Here is a 23,284-nt window from a genome sequence, read left to right on the forward strand (position 1 = left end):
CAATATGTCCACATTCCTTTCCCCGTTTATCCCAGTTCAGATACTCACTTTCTTCAGCATCATTGTTTTCATGACTTGAAGTCTCTCCCTGGCTCGTAAGCTGGCCGTCTTTACCTTGGTCTTTGGGTTTTTCTTTTTCATCGAATGAACTAAAAAACGCAGTAATCTTCTCCACGATGGTTTTGGAGCCGCTGTGACTATCGTCGCCATCTTTGGAGTCCATTTTTGTTCTTTCAAGCCTTTCATTTTTAGCCTGGCTCATCAGTTGCCTGTCTTTATACTGAGGTTTTCCATCTGTATCTTGGCTCTTCAGCTGTCCATCCTTACTCTTGCTCATCGACTGCTCATCCTTACCCTGAAGTCTTCCATCCGTATCTTGGCTCTTCAGCTGTCCATCCTTACTCTTGCTCATCGACTGCTCATCCTTACCCTGAAGTCTTCCATCCGTATCTTGGCTCTTCAGCTGTCCGTCCTTACTCTTACTCATCAACTGCTCATCCTTACCCTGGCTCTTCAGCTGTCCGTCCTGACTCTTGCTCATCGACTGCTCATCCTTACCCTGAAGTCTTCCATCCATATATTGGCTCTTCAGCTGTCCGTCCTTACTCTTACTCATCAACTGCTCATCCTTACCCTGGCTCTTCAGCTGTCCATCCTTACTCTCGCTCATCAACTGCTCATCCTTACCCTGAAGTGTTCTCTCCTTATCCTGGCTCTTCAGCTGTCCATCTTTACTCTTGCTCATCAACTGCTCATCCTTACCCTGAAGTCTTCCCGACTTATCCTGGCTCATCAGTTGCTTATCCTTACCCTGAAGGCTACCCTCATTATCCTGCCTCATCAGTTGCCTATCCTTACCTTGAAGTCTTCCCTTCTTATCTTGGTGAGGTAGTTGCTCATCCTTTCCCTGAAGTGTTCCATCCTTACCCTGGCTCTTCAGCTGTCCATCCTTACTCTTGTTCATCAACTGCTCATCCTTACCCTGGCTCTTCAGCTGTCCATCCTTACTCTTGCTCATCAACTGCTCATCCTTACCCTGAAGTGTTCCATCCTTATCCTGGCTCTTCAGCTGTCCATCCTTACTCTTGCTCATAAACTGCTCATCCTTACCCTGAAGTCTTCCCGACTTATCCTGGCTCATCAGTTGCTTATCCTTACCCTGGCGGCTACCCTCATTATCCTGTCTCATCAGTTGCCTATCCTTACCTTGAAGTCTTCCCTCCTTATCTTGGTTAGTGAGTTGCCTATCCTTACCCTGAAGCTTCCCATCCTTACCCTGGTTCATCGACTTTCCATCCTTATCCTGGAGTGTTTCACCATCCTGGATCATCGCATGGCCATCCTGGAGTTCATCATCATCATCATCATCATCATCATCATCATCATCATCATCTTCATCATCACCTAACGAATTATAAAACGAAGTTCTCATCTCACCAATCTTTTTCATGCTTACTTTATCATGATCTCTCACATCCAAATCTCCATCCTCCGTCCTATCACTACTTTTGACCTCATCTCTGCTGTTTCCCTTAACTTCCATTTGACTAAAAACCCCTTTCTCTTTTTTCATACTTACCTTCTCTTCCACATGCATTTTTCCTGAACTGGTCTTCATTTGATCTGCATCCTTTACTCCATCCTCCGCATTACCCATCCAACTGTCAACCCCGCTCGTGTGTCTCACATGCGAGTCATCTTTCAAGACTTTGAGCATTTCTTCACTGGCGTTTTCTTTCAAGAGGCCTTTTCCACTTGGCTTTTGAGACTGTTCACCTTCTACCTCACCTGGAAAACTCTTAAAGCTGTCCGCATCTTCCTGGCTTTTTCCTTCACCTTGTTCACCCTCAGAATTCTCAACATATTGTCCATCTTCTCCCACATGATGTTGCTGAGAATGTTGTGCTCCCATTGCAACTTCAGCACAATCGCCAAACTACTGAGCAAACAGTCGGAGATAATCTGCGAGCACGAGGAGAGACAAACTAAAGAAGATGAAGCACCAGATAAGAAATTACTATCAGAGGTACACTCTTAAAAAAAAAGAAAACGAGTACAGGATGGAGAGACAGCCAGACAAAGCAATTTCTTGCAAATAGAGCTAACAGCTGTAAGAACGTAACCTTATAGCTATCAGAAGGATGGGCTAAGCTTTGGAGGCTGGTCCAATCCAGGTTGGGAGTAGCAGAGCCAGTTCGACCTGTCTTCCAGGTAACCCTGATTAACTTATAGGTGAAGCAACTATTCCCCATGAAACATTAAAAACGAAAAGTGCAGCACTCTGTAGAGCTCATACCTCCGCAACACAATGCCTGATCCGGTAGAACATATCAGGCCCAACGAATTTTTTTGAAATATCATGATATGTATCGGTGTTTCACAGGCGGTGAGATTAAATCAGTGTCTGTGCCCTCCCTGGGATGGACGTTAAACTGGGCGTCCTGTCTGCCGGCATCAGCTGGTGGATGTTCAATATCTCCACGTTGTCCTTTGTGCAGAGTCGGCGAGCTATCGTTCCACCTCGAAACAACATAGTCGGACATCAAATCATCTCATGAAACAATTGGAATAATTTTTGCCTTTAAAGAAAAAATAATAATGATAAAATGTTTTCTCATTTCCAGTCCTTGTGGATGTGAATATCGCATTATCTCGCGTAGACATCTGTGCGGAGGAGTCCGACAGCTACATTCCAAAGATCCATTTGGGGACTTTGTCGAACAACCACTAAGATAGTTAAAAAAAAAGGTCCAATCAAGCTCAAAACTTCCTTTTTATCCTTCATACGATCAGCAATGCCAAATGTTTTCGTGTAAATTCCAAGCTGCCAACCTGACAGGTGTCAAATAGCTGCGCAGCTATCCAGAAAGCTGATACGTTCTTGGAGATGTGGAGTGTGTTGGAGATAGAGCACTGCTTTGGTTCCAAATATCAGAAATCTCCTTACGCTGAGCTCAGTGAACAAAGTACAATATTAGAATCCTTAAATTGGTGTTCTTTTTCAGATTACAACCGTCCAGCCCTTTAATAGGATTCCAAGCTTGCTTTAACAGATGAATGAACTTTGACGAGTTGCTTGGATGGTATCAATGTATTCGACTTCAGGAAAAAGGGGAAAAAAATATGTCTTTATGCCTTAAAGCAATACGTACAGTACTGGAATTGATTTTTTTTTTAAACTTCTCAGAGTGAGGATTAATTACACAAGAAAGGATTAACTCTTGTTTGCAGAACATTCCACAGATGCTGAGATGAGCAAGCAAGAGGGGCCTGGGGCGGCAAGGATTGAACAACCAGCAGAAGTCATACTCAAACCAAATGGAATCCGTCGCACCCCAAGTAGAAGAGAAGGTCATCAAACAGATGTAGAAGAACCAGGAAAGTAAAAGAAAGGAAGAAAGAAGAGCATTTTCTTTTGAAGAAAAAAAAATTTTTTTTTTCTTCTTGAACAGCCACAATTATTCCAACATTGTTGCGCGGTTTGGGCCAGAGGAAGTTTTTGGTCAAAGTCTTTCGCAAACAAGCTGGCTAAGTCTGGTCACTCAACGAGGTAGTCAGGGCAGGAATTTGTAATTTGTTCATGGTGCTGGAGATAGCTCACCAACTCTTTTGCAAACGACACTGTGGGATCTTTAACGTCCACCGGCTAAAGCCTGCAGATGGGGACACCCGTTTAACATCCATCTGAGGGGCAGCTCACACATCGATGAATCACCCTGCCTTGGAAACACCAGGATGACAGTTTATAGCTGGGTCGGGATTCGAACCAGGCTAGACAGCTTCGAGGTGAGTATATCTGCACCTCCAGACCACCCTGCCAGCCCTTTCTTAGGAAATTCAAGTCATTCCATTCTTCATTCTTCATTCTTTAACCCTGCTGAGCCTGTTGTTGGCTTCGCGGTTAGGGTGGTGGCTTGGGATCCTAGTGATCCTGAGTTCGAGCCCTCTTTGCCACTGAATTAACACCAGGGGGTTGACTCAGCCTGTCATCCTTCCAAGGTTGGTGAAATGAGTACCAGGGTACTGGTAATCGGGGCACTGCATCAGTGGCATAGCCATGCCCCCAACCAATGATGCAACCAGCAGTCAAAAAAGGCAGCACACGATGGGAACCCTGCCTCAGAGTAGCCTCACATTACTTTTGCCATCTTTTTCCGGCACATTCAACAACCTCCAATCGCACTCACCACCGATGACCATAGGAACACGACACCAAAACCTTTTGCTTCCTAGCCACTCATCGCCGCACGACGTGGGGGTGATCAGAAAGTCTCCAGAATCAGAAATTTCAAAACTTCTTTTTGAGGAAGGCCCAAGACTTCCCAGGTAAGAACTCCCATTCAAGTTGTCAACACTGCATGAGAATTTTGAATCAGGCGTCCATACATACTCACAGAAACAAGATGTCAATTGTGAAAAAAATACACACAACAGCTGTCAGACTTTAATAAACACTTTTGCCTTGGATTCCAAAACTGGCTGTACCTGTCCACTGTACGGTACAAATTCCAATGATTTTTGCATGTATTAAGGAATGAGCAGGAGCACCCGGTGTTGCCAGGCAACGCTGTGTCCCTCCTGCCACCAAACTTGGAAAAGTCTTCTTTTTCTTTCGTATGCATCACAACGCCCTCTATTGGTTAGGGAAGGAATTTGTAAACTGTTGACGGTGCTGGGGATAGCTTACATACTCTTCATGAAGGTTACTGATGGGATCTTTAACATCCACCAACTAACGGTGGGAGACGAGACACCCAGTTTCATGTCCATCCGAGGGACAACACACACACATTTATTAATCACCCTGCCTGTGAAACACCAGGACGACAGTTTATAGATGTGTTGAGTTTTGGACCCAGGCCAGATACTCGCTCAGAGCGAGCGTGTGTACCTTTCGGCCATCCTGCCGTTGAGTAGGGATGCATTGCTTTGAAGCCACTGAAAACAGTTTTTTCAATTCTCTCTTGAAATCGTAGTTCACTTTACTCATTCTAATCCTCGAATTTATTTTGGCTTCTAAACTCTGAGGATTTCCGCATGGAGAACCGAGCCGCGGCCGCCACCCTCGCTGCTCGTGAGGATGCTTTAAAATAGTTTGATTTGCCCTCAATGAAGTTACACTTGGGCATATCCCTTAATCTTTTCTTCACTCAATATCATTGTTGGAACGGGAGAAAAAGTTCAGTGTAATGCTTTGGCAATTTCACATGTTCTTGTGTAAACATGGAGAATAGAGAAGCATATTAGTCCAGCAGCGTAGTCTGATATTTCAGATCAATTGTTCAAATTTGCATAAAAGCACCAAAATTGGTACACATGTAGAATAATGTATTCCGAACAATTCTAGATCTGGAGTCACCCGATATTGTGCCTTGGTCAGCCAAATGTGCCTTGATATCCTGATATCCTTGATACACCGAGATTGTGCCTTGATATCCGAGACTGAGACAAAAATACAACGAAATTGTGCCTTGATATCCTGATATCCTTGATACAAGGAAATAGTGCCTTGATATCCGAGACCGAGACAAAAATACACCGAAATTGTGCCTTGATATCCTGATATCTTGTCAGCCAAAGCTGACCGAGGCAAAATCTCGGGTGGCTCCATATCTAGAATTGCTCGGAATACATTATTCTACATGTGAACCAATTTTGGTGCTTTTATGCAAATTTGAACAATTGGTTTGCTATGCTGCAGTACTATATGTGCCCTTCCTTAAATAAATACGCTTAGTTATAAGAAATCGGTAATTTCTTAACATTTCCAGATTTCATTCCAGATTTCGACTCTTATTTAATCCAGGAGATCCGATCTTCAAATCGGAAATCATATTTGGATTAAAAACTTTCATTATTCCATGAGAGTACATCGTGTTTCCAAGGTAAAGGTGTTAGCCATTAGTTATCTTTGAAAGGGATGTTTAAATTTTACCAAAACGCCCAATTTTCATCCTTACACTACTTTGGAGTTCCTTTATGAAAGCACACAAAGTTTGAGGCCACTGCGTTACATGGTTTTGGAGTTATGGAGGACGGACACACGCACGCACACACACACACACACACACACACACACACACACACACTAGTAAGGATTTATCTGTTGATGAAATACCTCTGCTTTCAGAGCCTTATATAATGTTCAAATTGTGTCAGACAATTTGTTTTTTGACGACTTTGACATAAGCGACCGCGCAATCGACTACTGACCCTCAATCGTGTTTGTGAGTTAAAAAGCACGTTGTTCTCCACATGGTTTACAGGACACCAACATTTGAAGAACAATCAATTTTTCATTGTCACACTCCCAACCTGTCCGCCAAGTTTCGTCCGAATCCGTCCACAACTTTTTGAGATATCCTGCTAACAGACAGACAGAGACGGACAAACAGGCAGACAGGGGTGACAACATAACCTTCGTCCACCTTCAGTGGCGGAGGTTATAAAAGGGCTGCCAAATCCTGTTCTAATATCCGTGCCTAGCACGTGAAAGGGAAACAAAGCAACTAATGCAGAATGGATGTCTCGGCTCTGTGTCGGCCGATCACCCGTCATGAAATCCGTTATCAGGAAATAATAAAGGGGAGCGCTTGCATTGTTTGAAAACATAAAACCAATTGGACCCTCAGTCCAACGGTCCACAAATATCAACCACTGCCATTTGTTCTTGATTTTAAACAGAGACCCGGAGAAACTCTGTCCTCGGCACAAAGCACATTGCAAATGATCGCTGGTAGTATTTGATTGGAAAAACACAATTTGCTAAATCTCTCACCAACTCAAATTGACAAAATATTGATATAAAATCGAGTTATGGACTTGTAATCAGTGCTCAAGGTTGATAACTTTGTCCAGTCGGAGCATTGTCCCATAAGCTGTCAAGCTTGAATGTGGTTGAATACAGTCACAAGTTCAATAAGAAGCAAGAAATGGCGTATCACCATTGGGCCAATTCGGCGTCGTGTCCACAAACTAATATGATCCATTCGGTGACTCTGGTGCCATAAATGTCCAATGCCCGTGGGAATAAGCTGCTCACCAAAAGGGTTTCGCTGATAGTAGTTCAGCAGTTGTTAGGAGTGAAAACCCACAAAAGGTAGGGCCGTGACCTGGCACATGGTACGAAGCTTCGTGAGTCAAGAGAGGAAATGCGTCGCTGAAGATACGGCTGCGAATGTGGTTTTACTCCAGTGAACTTTAGTTTCACTCCAGTGAAACTCAAGTCCGTGAGTCATTTCCACGACGGTGTACATATCGAGTTGCCAAGCAGAGAAGCGTCGTTTAACTCTTCCGTTAAAGCCTTCCTCACCACTCGTCCCGAAGGGGCGGTCCAAGAGCCTGATAGTAGTGTGGGGAAAAATGATTAGTTCAAAACCAGTGATTATGGAAACTGGTGAAGCCGTTCAGAGAAACAGGCTGCGTGAAAGCTAAAAAGCCCATGCGTCAGCCAAGTGTTGTAACACCAGATAAAGTGGATGAAGTGCGGGAAAGAAGGGAAGCAAGCCCGAAGAAATCTCTGAAACGTTTAGCACAACAAGCTCATTGTTTATATTCCAGCGCAAGGAAGGCGGTCAAGACACTCCAAACTTTATCCCGACAAAATTCATGCAGTGCATCAGTTACTGGAGCCAGATAAAGAGAAACGTGTAGCCGACTGTGAGCGGCTCCGGAGGATGGTAAGAGAACAAGACAAATGTTTTGGATGTCATGTGTTTCACAGACGAAGCACGGTTTCATCTTTCTGGGCATTTAAATTCATAAAACACTCGTTTATGGCTAAGTGAACAACCTTATGCAATGCACGAAAGGCCATTCCACCATTCCGCAAAAATTGGTGCTTGGTGTGCTGAAAGTCGGCAAAGAATTACTAGTCCAATTTTCTTCTCAGAAACAGTAACCTCAGAACGTTACATCAACCATAATCCATGAGTTTCCTGGGCACCTTACAGAAGACAAAATCAACCGAGGATGGTTTCAGCAAGATGGTGCCACGAGTCACACTTCGTGATACAGCACGGACTAACTTAGGCTACTCTTTGGTGACCGTGTAGTGTCCAAGTCATACTGGCCACCTCCATCTCCAGATCTTGTGATGCCAGATTTCTTTTTGACGAGATATTTGAAGGATACATCTTTTTGTGGTAAGCGTCAAATCCACACACTCTGGGTGAATTTAAAGCAACAATCAGTGACACAATCAGCAATATTCCCCAAGAAACGCTACACTCCGTGTCGGACAGCATGCTGTGAAGAATGAATTTGTACCTGCAACATGTTGGTGGACACCTTCGGCACTTCATTTCAGGTTATCAATTGTGTGGATCATGTCGCGTCTTTCTGTAACATTAGGCTCCATTTACGCAAAATATTAGGTTCCGAACTGATGTGGTTTTTAGTGTCTGGGAATTCTTTTGGGTTCTCAAATAAATAAATAAATCACCCTGTACTAACAAATTGGAACTGATGAAAAGTAAACTTCCTATTTGTACAAAGATCAACTGCTGTTGTAGTGCGATTCCAGCAGGGGGGTTCGTGTGCGCCTTTAATACGAGTTTCCTTACAATAGAATTCAACACAGGAGGAGGTCATGAGGCTTACACAATGCCTGACAACCTATGGTTGTTTGTCTGTGCTCAATCCTTTCTAATGTTGAGCTTCAAGCAAGTAAGCAGCACGTACCATTTTAAAAGTCTTTGGGATGACTAGGTCAGGGTTCAAACCACTGATCTATCAGACTCAGAGCAGACACTCGAACCATTATGCCAGTGAGTCTGCTGAGTCTGCTGAGTCTGGTGAGAGAGAGTGTGTGTGCCTCCAAGAAGACCAAAGCATTTGCTGACTGCAGTCCTGGCAGGGATTTGCAATTTGTTTTCAAAGGTGTGATGACAACTCACCGACTCTCCGTGAAGGACACCATGGCATGTTGAACGTCCAACAAGTAATACCAGCAAACAGGACATGCAGTTTAATGTCCATCTGATGAACGGCACGCACACATTGATGCAAAAACCTTCTCCGGGAAACACCAGGGTGACAGTTTATGGTTAGGTCGACATTAGAACCCAAGATAGACAGCACAGAGGTGAGTGCACATACCTCCACCTCTCAGCTATCCGGCTACTAGTGGTACTCCTTTCATTAAAAACAATTGCTGTTGCGCAATGAATGAGTGCTGCTGGGAACTCAAGTTCAAATCCCATATGCTATGTTGATTTGTCAATTACTTACTTAACTGGAGGGGGAGCACTCGGTAGAGTGCAAAACCTCTGCCGCCAATACTGCTGGGTCACTTAAGTGAACCTGATATCCTATTCATTCAATTTGACGTCAACAGTGCTCACAGAGTTATAGTTTGCAACTTTCCCTTTTACTTTTAACTTTTACATACTCAATTCATTCGTCATAATGGTCCATAGATTCCTTGAGACAGAAATTTATTTTACGTGGGTATATCCACCTGAAGTTCCAAAATCAGCCGCAATTATAATTTTGGCATGTTTTTTGTTGGAAATCACTTATAACATGTAGAAAAGCAAAAAAAATAAAAAAAATAAAAATCGAAATTTTGTTGAAAAAAAAGTTGCAAAATTTTTTTTTCTCCAACAATTTTTTTTTGGGGGGGGGTTGGAAATCACTTAAAACATGTAGAAATGCAAAAAAAAAAAATTCAAATATTTTTTCAAAATGGCCGCCATAGCGGCCATATTGGATTTTGGACCACGTCCAAAATCTAATGGCATGATCATTGGACCATACCTAATCCCCCCACCAAGTTTCGTCGAAATCTGTCGAGGAGTTTTTCCGTAATACTGTTCACAAACAAACAAACAAACAAACAAAAAAACCAATGTCACCCCCAGGGTGACCAGTATCTTGCCAAAATGTGAACATGAGTGACTTATTTATTCGATTAAAGTTACTCAAAAAATAAGGGTTTCGTCGACCTTGATGCTTGACCTTTTTGTGACCTTGACCTTTATATTTTCGTACGGTTAATGGTATCTCTCCAGGACCGTTGTGCATGAAATATCAAGAGATTTTGATGAGAACTGAGGAAATAAAATTTTCATGAAAAATCCGTATTTTAGTCATGACGTCATCAAATGGCGTCATGGCGTCAAACTTTTGACAGATCTGGAAAGCACTTATCAAGCGCTTTCATATGAGGTCTTACTCGATATGGTATCTAAGATTTCCAAATTTGACCTTGGGGTCAAAACCTTCGACCTCCAGCACTAACCATGAAGGTCAAGGCTGATCGCCACCAAAAATTAATCAGCTGAGCGCCAGACCATGAACTATATTCCCATGAAGTTTGAAGACGATCCGATCAAAATTACTCAAAAAATAAGGGTTTCGTCGACTCCCCTGATTTGCGACAGTGACCTTGACCTTGAAAATTTTATGCGCTGAAAGGGACCTCTGATATGCGAAGTTACAAAAATTTCCAATGATAACTGTGCTGTGCAGTGATCGATACGTGATTACAGACAAACAAACAAACAAACAAAAAACATACAAGCTGACTAACATATCTTGCAAGAACTTCGTTTTGGCAAGATAACAAACAGACTAGAACGGGCACTCAGTCGAGCGCATAACTTCGCCAACGCTACATTTTGCCCCCCCCCTTCCCAGAAACCGTTGATTGTGAGGGTATTTAATCCCATACCACATCTGCCATCTCATATGTGTAATGATGGCTTAAAAACATTAAATTTCGTGCTGTTTGACACTGATTCACGTACATTGAACAATTTCTGTATGAACTCCCTGACCTTTTTGGGTGTCGGTGTCAAGTCAATCTGATGACAACTGGTCACATTATAAGAAATTATTTTCTGGCATTTTAGGGGCATTTAGCACACACGAGCTTCTGTTTTACTAAATAAGTTATTTATTGTGAACAAGCAAACATCCATTTTCAGAAAGTATGACATCTGAAAGTACGAATTCAGCTGTGTGTACTATATGTAGAGCGTATGACATGAGCTCGTTGCACGATAGGGGGTTGAAGTACTATCGATAAATAGAACTATAAGTTGTGAAATACGCCTCTCCTGGTGCCAAAGTCCCATTGGTTTGCATGGAGAGAACTATCTTTTTGCCTGCTAATCCGTTTTTATTACCTGCATCCTTACAACTGTAAAATGTGCATATCTTTTATTTTTTTATATCTTCAAATTGCACCAGCACCCGAAAGCATCATGGGACATAAGAATGACACATTTGAAGCACACATCAAGTGATCGTGCTTTTTTTTAGAATGGTGGACATCAGCTGGTTGTGGTTGCGCGATCCAAAAGTAATACGTCAGCTGGCTCCTATTTTATAAAAAGGAACATTTTTTGTTTAGTGTGCGTACGTGCCACTAAGGTATGCACATTTTGTAAGTTCAGTGACACCCCCCCCCCCGCCCTCAATGCTTTAAACTCACCAATAAAGTTACTGTCAAATATTACACATCACAGGATAGGGAATTGAATTCTAAACATTTTGAATCTGCTTACATGCAAATTGTATAAGAATTGACCACGTTATGATTATAAAGGTTGTTGACCCCCCCTGACCTTTGACCCAAACCGCTAACAAAGGTAATGACATCATTGTGTCATATCGTATATCACAAGATTGGGCATTGAATTCACAACATTTTGGCATTGGTTGCATGCAAATTGGATAAAAATCGACCGCACTATGGCAAAATGACGATTTTGACCTTTTCATGACCTCGACCTTGACCTTTGTACTCTTAATTTTGTAATTGGTATTAGAGTGTGGGGAACAGAACAGTCAACATTTTGGTGTTGGTTTCATGCAAATCGGATAAGAATTGACCGTGTTATGACTCAAACCGCACATTTTGCAATGTCGTGACCCCCCCTGACCTTTGACTCCCAACCGCTAATAAGGGTTATTACGTCATTGTGTCATGTCACATATCACAAGATGGGGCATTGAATTCTGAACATTTTGGCATTAGTTGCATGCAAATTGGATACAAATTGACCACGCTATGGTAAAAAGACGATTTTGACCTTTTCATGACCTTGACCTTGACCTTTTACCCGATCGCTCCCCAAATCTAATCAAATGGTCCTCGGATAATAATCAATCATCCCACCAAATTTGTTGCGATTCAGTTCAATACTTTTGGAGTTATGCGAATAACAAACAAACAAACAAACAAACACACATATTCACAAATAAATAAATAAATACACAGCGATCAAAACATAACCTTCGCAACAAAGTTTGCGAAGGTAACAAACAGAAAGGGGTGAAAACAGTAACCTCCGATCTTCGATGGCGGAGGTTAATAATATGCTTGTAATTAATGTAAAAATACACCGATATCTTCTCATGCCTTTACCCTACCTTTACCATACTACATGATGTATGTGCAAGCGTTACCGGGGATAAGCCTCAAATAAATAAAATAAATAAAAATGTATCGATAAATTGTGTCGAGGTCACCAAGTTTTGCCATCGAGCATCGATCGGTCCATGATTGGCTGTGAACATTTTTACCTCTTCATGGTGTCATTTCAAAAAATTCATCGTTAACTCAAGAAGGTGAATGGATTCCTTCTGTTCATGGAGCATTTGCTTAGCGTTTCAAAAATCCTCGATAAAGTTAACATCGAGCCAGCAAAACACAGTACTTCGAGATGCAGTGCCCCTCTCCATTGTAATTGCATACTGTTGTAGACTGGTGGAGGCTTCACCTCCCTTGGTTTCAACATTCGAGGAGAGCAAATGTTCCCGTCTCTGGGGAAATGCTGCACGATGTCACTAGGAAATGGAATTTCACACAAATGTGTCGATGGATATATAATACTTTCACCCAAGTTAAAAAGTCACATGAATTTAAATAAAGGTCAGATGAGTGTGCGTATGTGTGTGTGTAACGAGAAAGAGAGTGAGTGAGATAGAGTGAGAGAGGGAGGGAAGGACAATAAGTGATTTTGAGGAATAAGAGAAAGAAAAAACATCACAAAACCAGGAATCAGATGCTGAATCCTGAACAGCTATGAACTGTCATCCTAGTGTTTCACAGACAGGGTGATTCATCAATGTGTGTGCGCTCTCCCAGATGGACATGAAGTGGCGTCCCGTCTGCCAGCATCCGTTGGTGGATGTTAAACATCTCACGGTGTCCGCCGCAAAGAGTAGGCAAGCTATCACGAGCACCCTGAACAAATTCCAAATTCTTGCCCTAATTAGCAGAGGGCACTGCATCAGCGGCACAGCTGCACCCCCAGCTGGTAATGCAACCCCACAGCATCGTGCTGCATATGAACAAAGATCAGATGCTACTAACTTGAGTTATGGTCTGCGAAAGGATTTCCAAAGGGCATATGACCTTTGACCTGTTGCCCCAAAACAGAATCAGTTTATCTTTGGATTACAGCCCATACTTGTACTGTCTCGTTGAAATCCCTTTGGTGGTTTACAAGTTATTGTGGTAGGATTTTTTTTGTTTCACAAACACATACACACAGACGCACGCACGCACGCACGCACGCACACGGCTGATAATTTTCATTGGTTCGAGTTCAACCAGAAGCAAATATACCGACTAAGCAATGTGAGCTTTGATGCCATTGATTGAAGGAAGAAAACACAGGGATCGTTTTAAATCATGTCGATAAATCAACAAATCGATCATATCGGTTTCTTATAAAGCGCTTTTAACTTACAGATAAAATCTGAATTCCCACAAAAACTGTAAAATACAGTTTAATAACTAGAAGGGCACTCGGTGGAGCGCATACCTCCGCTACGTAATGCCTGATCCACAAGAACATTTGGGGTCCGATACGTTAGCTATAGCGTAGACCCCAAAACAGGAAGATACAGCATGATGCTGAAAATAGAGGCAAATGGTGAACCACAGGCCTGGTTTATATTATTCAAACACCAATCCCCCAAATGGCATGCAAATAAGAGATCTTTATGGAAATATTACAGTAATGAACTAAAAGGGCACTCTGTGGAGCGCATCGCTCCACCACGCAATGCCCAATCCAGGACAACATATCTGGCCCAAAACATTTTTGAAATATCATGTTACGTGTCATTTTTGGCCCGATCTCTCAATGGTGAAGAATCACTTTGAAAATTAAATAATTCTTCTATCCAGATCCGGATCTGGATCTTCACCAAAATCGAATCAATTCGTCCTTACCACACACCAACGTGTCCATCAAGTTTCGTCTGAATCCGTCCATAAATTTTAAAGATATCTTTGGAGGCCATCATGGAAATATGTGGATTTCCCTGGAAAAATCATGGCAGATAGTGAGACCCAGAATCTTGAATGAAAGAACTTCTTCAAGAGGATTGTTGATAATTATATTCACAACATTGATGCAAAATTTCATTGCGAAAGTTCCCGTGAGCTCCAAGACACAGCTCAGAAATTGATACAGTTTGGAAATTTGGAGAACTGGGAGTGCAGGGAATTTTTTTTGCTTTTCCTAAATGGTGGTTTAGTGTTCATCAGGGATTAATAAACTCTGTCGTACCTAAAAATTCGGGGTGGTGATCATAGAAACAAACCCACCAACAGCAATAAGCTAAAAGGGCGCTCTGTGGAGTGCATCGCTCCACCACGCAATGCCTGATCCAGGACAACATATCTGGCCCAAAACGCTTTTGAAATATCATGCTACGTGTCGTTTTGACCCCCCCCCCCAATGCTGTGGAAGTATAGGGGGAGGCTTAATTAACAAAAAGCAACTGTAAAAAGATGGGATTTTAAGGGATTTAATAAAACCTTAATTGAGATGGCTGTGGGAAACTGAAAAGGCAACAAATTCCAAAGTTTAGGAGCATGTAGTAAATGTCTTTCTCCTTGTATGAGGGATTACCAGGAAATTCAAACTTTCGGGCCATAGTGTACTTTCCGATGTGTAAGGTGTGAGTAAATCAGAAATTTAGACAGGAGCAAGTTTATTTTAAGTTTTAAAAGTTTGTAAACTATATTTTCAAATCAATGTGTGTATGCACTGTAAGCCAGTGAAGAGATTTAAGGATTAAAGTGAAATTATCAGATGTCTGGGCTTGAGCTACAAAGCCTGGCCTGCCATGTTATGCGTACGTTGTAAGGGGCTTGAGAGAAGAGACAAGTAAATCCACCGAGAGTAGAATTGTAGTAATCCAAGTGAAAAGTTATGAGAGCACGAATTTGGGTTTCAGTTGTCCTCAGATTTAAACATGTAGCAATTCAACAGCTTCTGCACCTTGCCATCTTGCCAGAGAGCTTAGACTGCACGTGTGTTTGCACCAAATATAATGTGAAAAACTCTTTTTACACGAGGACGATTACTGTTACAATTAAAAAGGTTTGCAATTCTTAATCAAATTTATATATTTAACAATTTTTTTTTTTTTACTGCAGTTCAGTCTGAAGGAAGTGATTCATTTTGGCATTTTTAATATGAAATAGGCAAAGCCGAGAAACGAACAAAACACACCACAATTACTCTTTAGAACCCTTGAGAATTACTCTTTATTGGTTCACGAAAAAAGTGAAAAAATATTCTCACGAAAAAAATAATTGGTTCACGAAAAAAGTGAAAAAACTATTTTCACGAAAAAAATAATTGGTTCACGAAAAAAGTGAAAACATATTTTCACGAGAAAAATAAGTGACCACTATATTCGTTATTGTTGTGTGTCTGTCTGTCTTTCTGTCTGTCTGTCTGTATGTCTGTCTGTGTCTGTATGTCTGTCTGTATGTCTGTCTGTGTCTGTATATCTGTCTGTCCCGAGCATAGCTCTGTGGGTTTTGATCCGATCCTGTTAAAATTTTGGTGGGAGGTTTATATCATGATCTAGTTGTGTTTTCCTGAGAATGGGCATGGTGCGACCATTATGGGCAGAGCCACGCCCCAAAAACGTGTTTTTAGGGGGTAGCCGATTTCAATTTGCATCTTCTCCTCGGGGGTTTGTTAAATCTGGCAGGGGTTTCAGTATTTGGTTAGCCCATTGGCACCTGCATAGCCCCACAGAGCTCGATTTTTCAATTTCGTCCCAAGGTCATGGTCACAAGGTCACAAACTTAGAAAATTTCGAATTTTGACATAAAAATCATACGACCGCCCAAACTTTGAGAGCTAGGATGACAATATTTTTTATGCATAATCTTGAGGTCATTCCCCACCTAAAGTCTTGAAACCATTTTGCTCTATCTCAAACACCTTGCCCATGGCGCCCCCTTCAAGTTTGTTTTTATGCTGATTTCATCAAAGTATGGATAATCCGAGGAGTGTGAAATGCCATATAGCCTATATGATGTAATATTGTTCCTGGAATGTTCCAGTGGAAGTTTTGCACCAAAGGTCATAATCCTTGACCTTTGACCTTTAAAGTTCACAAAGGTCAAATTTTCAAAGTTGTGGGAATCGAACCGGGTTTTCGACCTTCTTCGAAGAACTAACTCCAATAAGCTATAGCACGTATCCTGTTTCCTTATTTTAATGTCCACAACATTGTTTTGTGACCTTCAAAGGTTATGAAAAGCTCAAATTTTGAAAGTTGTTGAACGAAACCGGGTTTTCGACATTTTGCAGCTAATAACCTGTCACTCGTACCACATCATGTTCATTTTTATAACTTGGTCAAACATTATCACATTGTCTCATCCTTGACTTCTGAAACAATCTACATCGTCAAATACCGCCCGTGAACCATCGTCGTCTTCAGACTTGTATCCCCTTAGAATTACCCATTGCAATTACCCTTTCGAACCCTTCAAAATTACCCTTTGGAACCCTTTATTACCTGTCAGAATTACCCTTTGGAACCCATTACAACTACCCGTTATAACCTTTCAGAATTACCCTTTAGAACCCTCTACAATTACCCTTTAGAACCCTTTACAATTACCCTTTAGAACCCTTTACAATTACCCTTTATAACCCTTTACAATTACCCTTTGAAACCCTTCACAATTACCCTTTAGAACCCTTTACAATTACCCTTTAGAACACTTTACAATTACCCTTTAGAACCCATTACAACTACCCTTTATTACCTGTCAGAATTACCCTTTGGAACCCATTACAACTCCCCTTTATAACCTTTCAGAATTATCCTTTAGAACCCTTTACAATTACCCTTTAGAACCCTTCACAATTACCCTTTAGAACCCGTTACAATTACCCTTTAGAACCCATTACAACTACCCTTTATAACCTTTCAGAATTATCCTTTAGAACCCTTTACAATTACCCTTTAGAACCCTTCACAATTACCCTTTAGAACCCGTTACAATTACCCTTTAGAACCCATTACAATTACCCTTTAGAACCCTTTACAATTAAGCTTTAGAACCTTTCAGAATTACCCTTTGGAACGCATTAGAATAACCCTTTCGTATTACCCTTTCGAAACCTTCAGAATTACCATTTACAATTACCCTTTAGAACCTGTCAGAATTACCCTTTAGAACCATCCAGAATTACCCTTTGGAACTCATTACAATTACCCTTTAGAACCTTACAGAATTACCCTTTAGAACCCTTTACAATTACTCTTTAGAACCCTTTACAATTACCCTTTAGAACCCTTTACAATTACCCTTTAGAACCCCTTACAATTACCTTTTAGAACCTTTCAGAATTATCCTTTGGAACCCTTTAGAATAACCCTTTCGTATTACCCTTTCGAACCCTTCAGAATTACCATTTACAATTAACCTTTAGAACCCTTCAGAATTACCCTATATAACCCTTTATAACACTTTAGTATTATCCTTTAGTATTACCCTTTACAACCCTTCTGAATTACCCTGTAGGATTATCCTTTAGTATTACCCTTTCGAACCCTTTACAATTAGCCTTTGGAACCCTTTACAATTACCCTTTAGAACCCTTTACAATTACTCTTTAGAACCTTTCAAAATTACCCTTTGGAACCCTTCGGAATAACCCTTTGGTATTACCCTTTCGAACCCTTCAGAATTACCATTTACAATTACCCTTTCAAATCCTTCAGAATTACCCTTCAGTACCCTTTATAACGCTTTAGTATTATCCTTTAGTATTACCCTTTCGAACCCTTCAGAATTACCATTTACAATTACCCTTTCAAATCCTTCAGAATTATCCTTCAGTACCCTTTATAACGCTTTAGTATTATCCTTTAGTATTACCCTTTCAAACCCTTCAGAATTACCATTTACAATTACCCTTTAGAACCGTTCAGAATTATCCTTTAGTATTATTCTTTATAACCCTTTAGTATTACCCTTTAGGATTATCCTTTAGAACCCTTTAGAATCACCCTTTCGGATTATCCTTTAGAATTACCCTTTAGGATTATCCTTTAGTAATACCCTTTAGAACCCTTCAGAATTATCCTTTAGGATTATCCTTTAGAACCCTGTAGTTTTACCCTTTAGAATTACCCTTCAGTATTTTTCTTTAGAACCCTTTAGAATTACGCTTTCAAACCATTTATAATTACACTTTAGAACCCTTTGGAACCCTTTCGAGCCCTTTTGAATAACCCTTTCGTATTACCCTTTCGAACCCTCCATAATTACCCTTTAGAATCCTTTAGAATTACCCTTTAGTATTTATCCATTAAAACCCCTTATAACCCTTTGGTATTACCCTTTAGAACCCTTCAGAATTACCCTTAAGGATTATCCTTTTGTAATACCCTTTAGAACCCTTTAGTTTTACCCTTTAGAGCCATTTATAATTACCCTTTATAATTACCCTTTAGAACCCTTTAGAACCCTTTAGAATTAAACATGGTGGGTTAGAAAGGTTCTTCTTCTTCATTTTGATGGACGGATGGACAGATGGAAGGAAGAACACATCCAAATATTGAAGAGGTTTCACCACTTATAATATGAAATACAGCCACTCTCGGTGAGCTGAGCGAGTGTCCGATAGCCAAGGAGAATGCCGAGGCAACACCAACGCTCTGCACAGAGTACGGTCCCAATGGATGGATGGATGGATGGATGGATGGATGGATGGATGGATGGATGTCGCGCGGAACAGAAAAGTCTGAACGTAAATCAATCACATAAATGCTGCACAACTATTTTTCCTTCATGTCCATGTATTTATGGCTTTGCTTATTTATGAGTGGGCACCCTACTCTATATGTTCTTCTTATTCTTCTTCTTTAACAAAAACAAAATGGAGTCATCCCTCTCTGCACCATCTTTCCTACATCAGTGTCGGTTTTGCTCGTGCAAACAAATTATTCACTATATCTGCCCGAGTGCTGACCTTGTGACAAATATGATTTAAATAAACAACAAAATTAATCACAATTAACTGTACACTGTGCGATCATTTGGCGAATGCTTTTTTTTTCTTTTTCAGTTTCTTTAAACGAGTAATTTGTCTCTTCGCCGTTTCCAAAATTTCGATTGTACCATTTCCGCAACATCGCCAACAGGTCCCAATTCGACCAGCATTTACCCAGACAATAAAATAAGGTCCAAGGACAAACACAACAAAGGGTCGGCCTTCACCTGGGAAAACCTGTGTTTTCCTACGGACGACTGCACATCCCTTGATCACATGCAACAGGATTTCCTGAGATCAGTGACTCTCGGGGTCCGCGATAACACACATTTGCCAAAAAATGTTGTTCTCCCAGCAGCACTCCTGCACCACACCGACAATTGAAACTATCTCGGCTTTGAAATATACACATCGATCAGGCATCACCGAATTCATCTTCTAAAGGCCATGCCCACATCAACATTGGTTTCTTCATGACATTAATAAACCTAAACTTCCATCCTGGGCACGAGGGTCAACGGGGTCAATAATACATCAACATCAAAAAAAAAACCTGGTGTGTATCCCCGGTAATCACATTCTTGCTTGCTTATTATCCAATTAATGCTGCCTGGCTTGTGGGACCTCTTAAGAACTTTCTCCACTTTTGTCGGTCTTGGGTCCACATTATGAATTTATTCCAGGTGACCTTCAATCCTTTCATTTCCTTCTCGACGGAACGTCACCAACTCTCTCTTGTCCGTCCAACCCTTTTCTTTCCTTCGGGTTCCCAGCATATTGTTGTTTTCAGTACATCTTCATCATCAATGCGTAACACATGACAAATCCATTCAATTTTGATCTCTTCTATGATGTTTTTTTTCTCCTTCCTGTTAACCTTTCAACCTCTTTCTTTCTAGCCATGTCAGTCCAGAAGATTCTCAAGATTTTCTTATAGCTACTGCAGATGAAAGACTCCAGTTTGCTATTTCTTTGGAGATTTTTTTTTCCAAGATTCACATCCAAATAGGAAGACTGACTTCATGTCGCGCTGTCAAAGAACCTCAGCTTCGAATCACAGAAGGTGTTATACTTCTGTGATTTCAAAATTTCCTTAAGTCTCGCATGAATACAACCCTTGCCTTTTGTGTCCATTGTAATGTGTCCCCCGTTTCATCATCCACATTTCCCCCTCTCGTTATGGTAACCATTGATCCCAGATATGTAAACTAGTCAATGTCTAATTGATGAATAATCACATTCATTATTTACTAATTGCCATTTCACGGGATCCTTTTGTTAGTTATTATAAAGATGAAAGGAAATAGATTTGTAGTTTTTTTTTTTTGCAATATGCCTGGATATAAGAAATTGTCGAGTTTATCATACAGTATTAAGAACTGGAGATGAATGAATTAGTCTTTACAGGATAAGGTTTGAGAAAGCTCTTGGACATCCACGTTTGAAGTTCCACCGAGTCGGAAGGCAGAGTTATAGTAGAGAGCAAATCATCAGGTGTTCAATAGACAGGTAGATATGGGTATAATAAGCATAACAAGGAAAATTGACATTAAAATTGCATTAAATAATACCAAGAAAAAAAAAACCTTTACTGTTTAGATATATTTTGTTCAGACAAAGGGTTAACACCTGAAACGTCAGTTTCCCCTTGCTTTCAATGGCGGTTAGCATACCTCAATTAACATTCCGTTGATTCCATGCATTGTTTCCCTGGATGTAATGTGGTTATAGCACCTCATGTTGAATATGAGAATTGAGATAGCCATTTTAAACAATGGCCTAAGGAATAAATGAAAGTGACAATACAAAGTCACCTCTGTTTTTGCACATGCACTGCCGAAGTGAGTACATGCACTGGGATTGAGATATGATGGATGTTTTGCTCTCATCGCGTGATATTCCCCTTTGCTGGATATCACAATGGTTTTTTTTGGTTAGCAACATCATACAATAACCCAGTTTCATCCACTCTGTGGGTTCAGTGAGGAGATTTAGATTTCTCGACTATATCCTCTTGCCGATTGATGTAAGCAGGGGACTCATTGGGCGACCTACTTCACCTGCTGTAATTGTTGAGCCGATCCCATGGCGTTCTCGAAACCAACACCATCCGCCAGTGGAATTGGTGAAGCTACAGTTGTTCCCTGTTTCACCTGTGATAAGAAGATGAGATTCTCCAAAAGTGCTCGTGCGAGCATATCCAGTAAAGCTAGTGTACCTTCATGCTCTTTCAAACCTCACCAATGCAAGGTGAATCACGCAGCTACCCCAGCATTTCTTTACAGATCTTTAGTACCTTTCTCCTCTTCTTCATAGTTTCCTAATTCATAGAAGAGGGACTCGCGGAAGCATGACAGTTGAGAGGTTGGAGGTGAAGCTATCTGGTTTGTGCCCGCAGTTGACGTGAGGTACAAAGACGAGTCGCATAGCATAAATTGGATAGGATGATAGGAAATTGCATAAAAATCTCAAATGTTTGTTTTTGCATGAAGTCATGTGAGATTTCACTCTGATGGAAATCATGCAAAATTTTCATTACCTGGATGATCTTCATTACTAAGATTATCAGGGTGAGACTTTCATGATGTGAGCTTACTATTCATGCTCTATATTGTTTTTAGCCCTAGTTCTCAATAGTGAAGAATCACTTGGAAGATTAAAAAAACCAACAACTCTTGGATTCGGATCTTCACCAAAATTGAATCAATTCTTCCTTGTCACACACACCCAACGCATCCCCCAAGTTTCGTCTGAATCCGTCCGCAACTTTTCGAGATATCCTTTTCAGACAATCAGACAGGGATGAAAACATAACCTCCATCAACCTTCGGTGGTGGAGGGAATAAATAAAGGGGGAGAAAATTATCCAAAATAAAGTGCAGATAACCCATTGGAAAATTAGTCTTGATTGTGAAGGCCATTGTCCATCTATGGATAATGGATATAATCAACAGGACGTTGGTTGAAGTATGCTAACCACCGTGGGAAGCAAGGAGAAGCTGATGTTTCAGGCGTTAACTTTTCCTTTTTGCTCCAACACCAGGTTTTGCCTGGAACAACAGCCTCTCCTTGCTTCACATACTTTGGGCAACGTTCTGTTGATTTTATTCGACCGGCGCAGCATTACTTGGAACATTAAGTGCAGACTGTGCAGCGAATGCGGTGGATGAAGCTATTAGCCAAGATTTAAAAATATGTAATGTTTGGGTGCAGTCTTACCGGAAGCTGTGGGCACAAACTTTGATTGTGGGGATTTGGAAAAAATGAAGCCAGGGTTGACTGCATGCGACTTACTCGCCATGGTCTGCCAACAGGGTACAAGTGACACGAAAGAAGCAAGAAATTTAAATGCTGCCCTGACAAAAGTTTATGAATGATGAAACACAATCTACGTGATGCATGGGTTTCGTGAAAAGAATGCATACTCCATTAAAAAAAACACATTATTTGACTCAGAAGATCATTTCATCAATTTTGAACAAAAAAAAAAATCGCACCTTTTGAACATTTCACAAAAATATACTAGAACAGTATACGGTAGAGTGTGTACTTCCACCAGGCTGAACAGTTTAAGTTTTGTATCCCACTGATAGGCCGGATCTGCATCTGAACTAAAATCTAATCGGCTTGTTCTCGTCACCTAACCAACTCATCCACCAAGTTTTGTCATAATCTGTCCACAACTTTTTGACCTCATTACATGTATCAGTTTTGGCCCTATCTCTCAATGGTGAAGAATCACTTTAAAAATTAATAAAAAATTATCATATCCAGATCGGGATCCGGATCTTCACCAAAATCGAATCAGTTCATCCTTGTCACACACCCAACCTGTCCACAACTTTTTGAGATATCCTGCACAAAAACAAACAGACAGACACAGACGGAGGTGAAAACATAACCTCATTTCCCCCTTCGGTGGGCAGAGGAGAGATAGAGATATAGAGAGTTCGGTAATAATTAATAATAAAAATAAACAATTAAATAAAATAATTAAAAGG

At 40.9% G+C, this 23,284-nt stretch overlaps 2 protein-coding genes across 4 annotated transcripts in view; both read right to left on the bottom strand.

Moving 5' to 3' along the window:
- Window positions 1-2,122, bottom strand: part of LOC147011094 (uncharacterized) — a 45,999-nt gene extending 43,877 nt beyond the window's left edge. Inside the window, exon 1 of the mRNA XM_085859843.1 lies at window positions 49-2,122. Within this exon, the coding sequence (XP_085715969.1) occupies window positions 49-1,912 (1,864 nt within the window). The 5' untranslated portion in view covers window positions 1,913-2,122. The remainder of the gene's footprint in view (window positions 1-48) is intronic.
- Window positions 1,899-23,284, bottom strand: part of LOC147011095 (uncharacterized) — a 41,540-nt gene continuing 20,154 nt past the window's right edge. For 2 of the 3 annotated variants that reach the window (XM_085859844.1, XM_085859845.1), the window contains exons 3-4: window positions 22,503-22,587; window positions 12,815-22,108 (exon numbers count right to left, since the gene is read on the bottom strand). In XM_085859844.1, coding sequence (XP_085715970.1) covers window positions 22,076-22,108; window positions 22,503-22,587 — 118 coding nt within the window. In that variant the 3' untranslated portion in view covers window positions 12,815-22,075. The other variant, XM_085859846.1, reaches the window with a different exon arrangement.

Source organism: Eptatretus burgeri, chromosome 16 (assembly GCF_056783735.1).
Source record: "Eptatretus burgeri isolate ZD-2024b chromosome 16, Ebu_testis_v1, whole genome shotgun sequence".
NCBI classification, from domain to species: domain Eukaryota; kingdom Metazoa; phylum Chordata; class Myxini; order Myxiniformes; family Myxinidae; genus Eptatretus; species Eptatretus burgeri.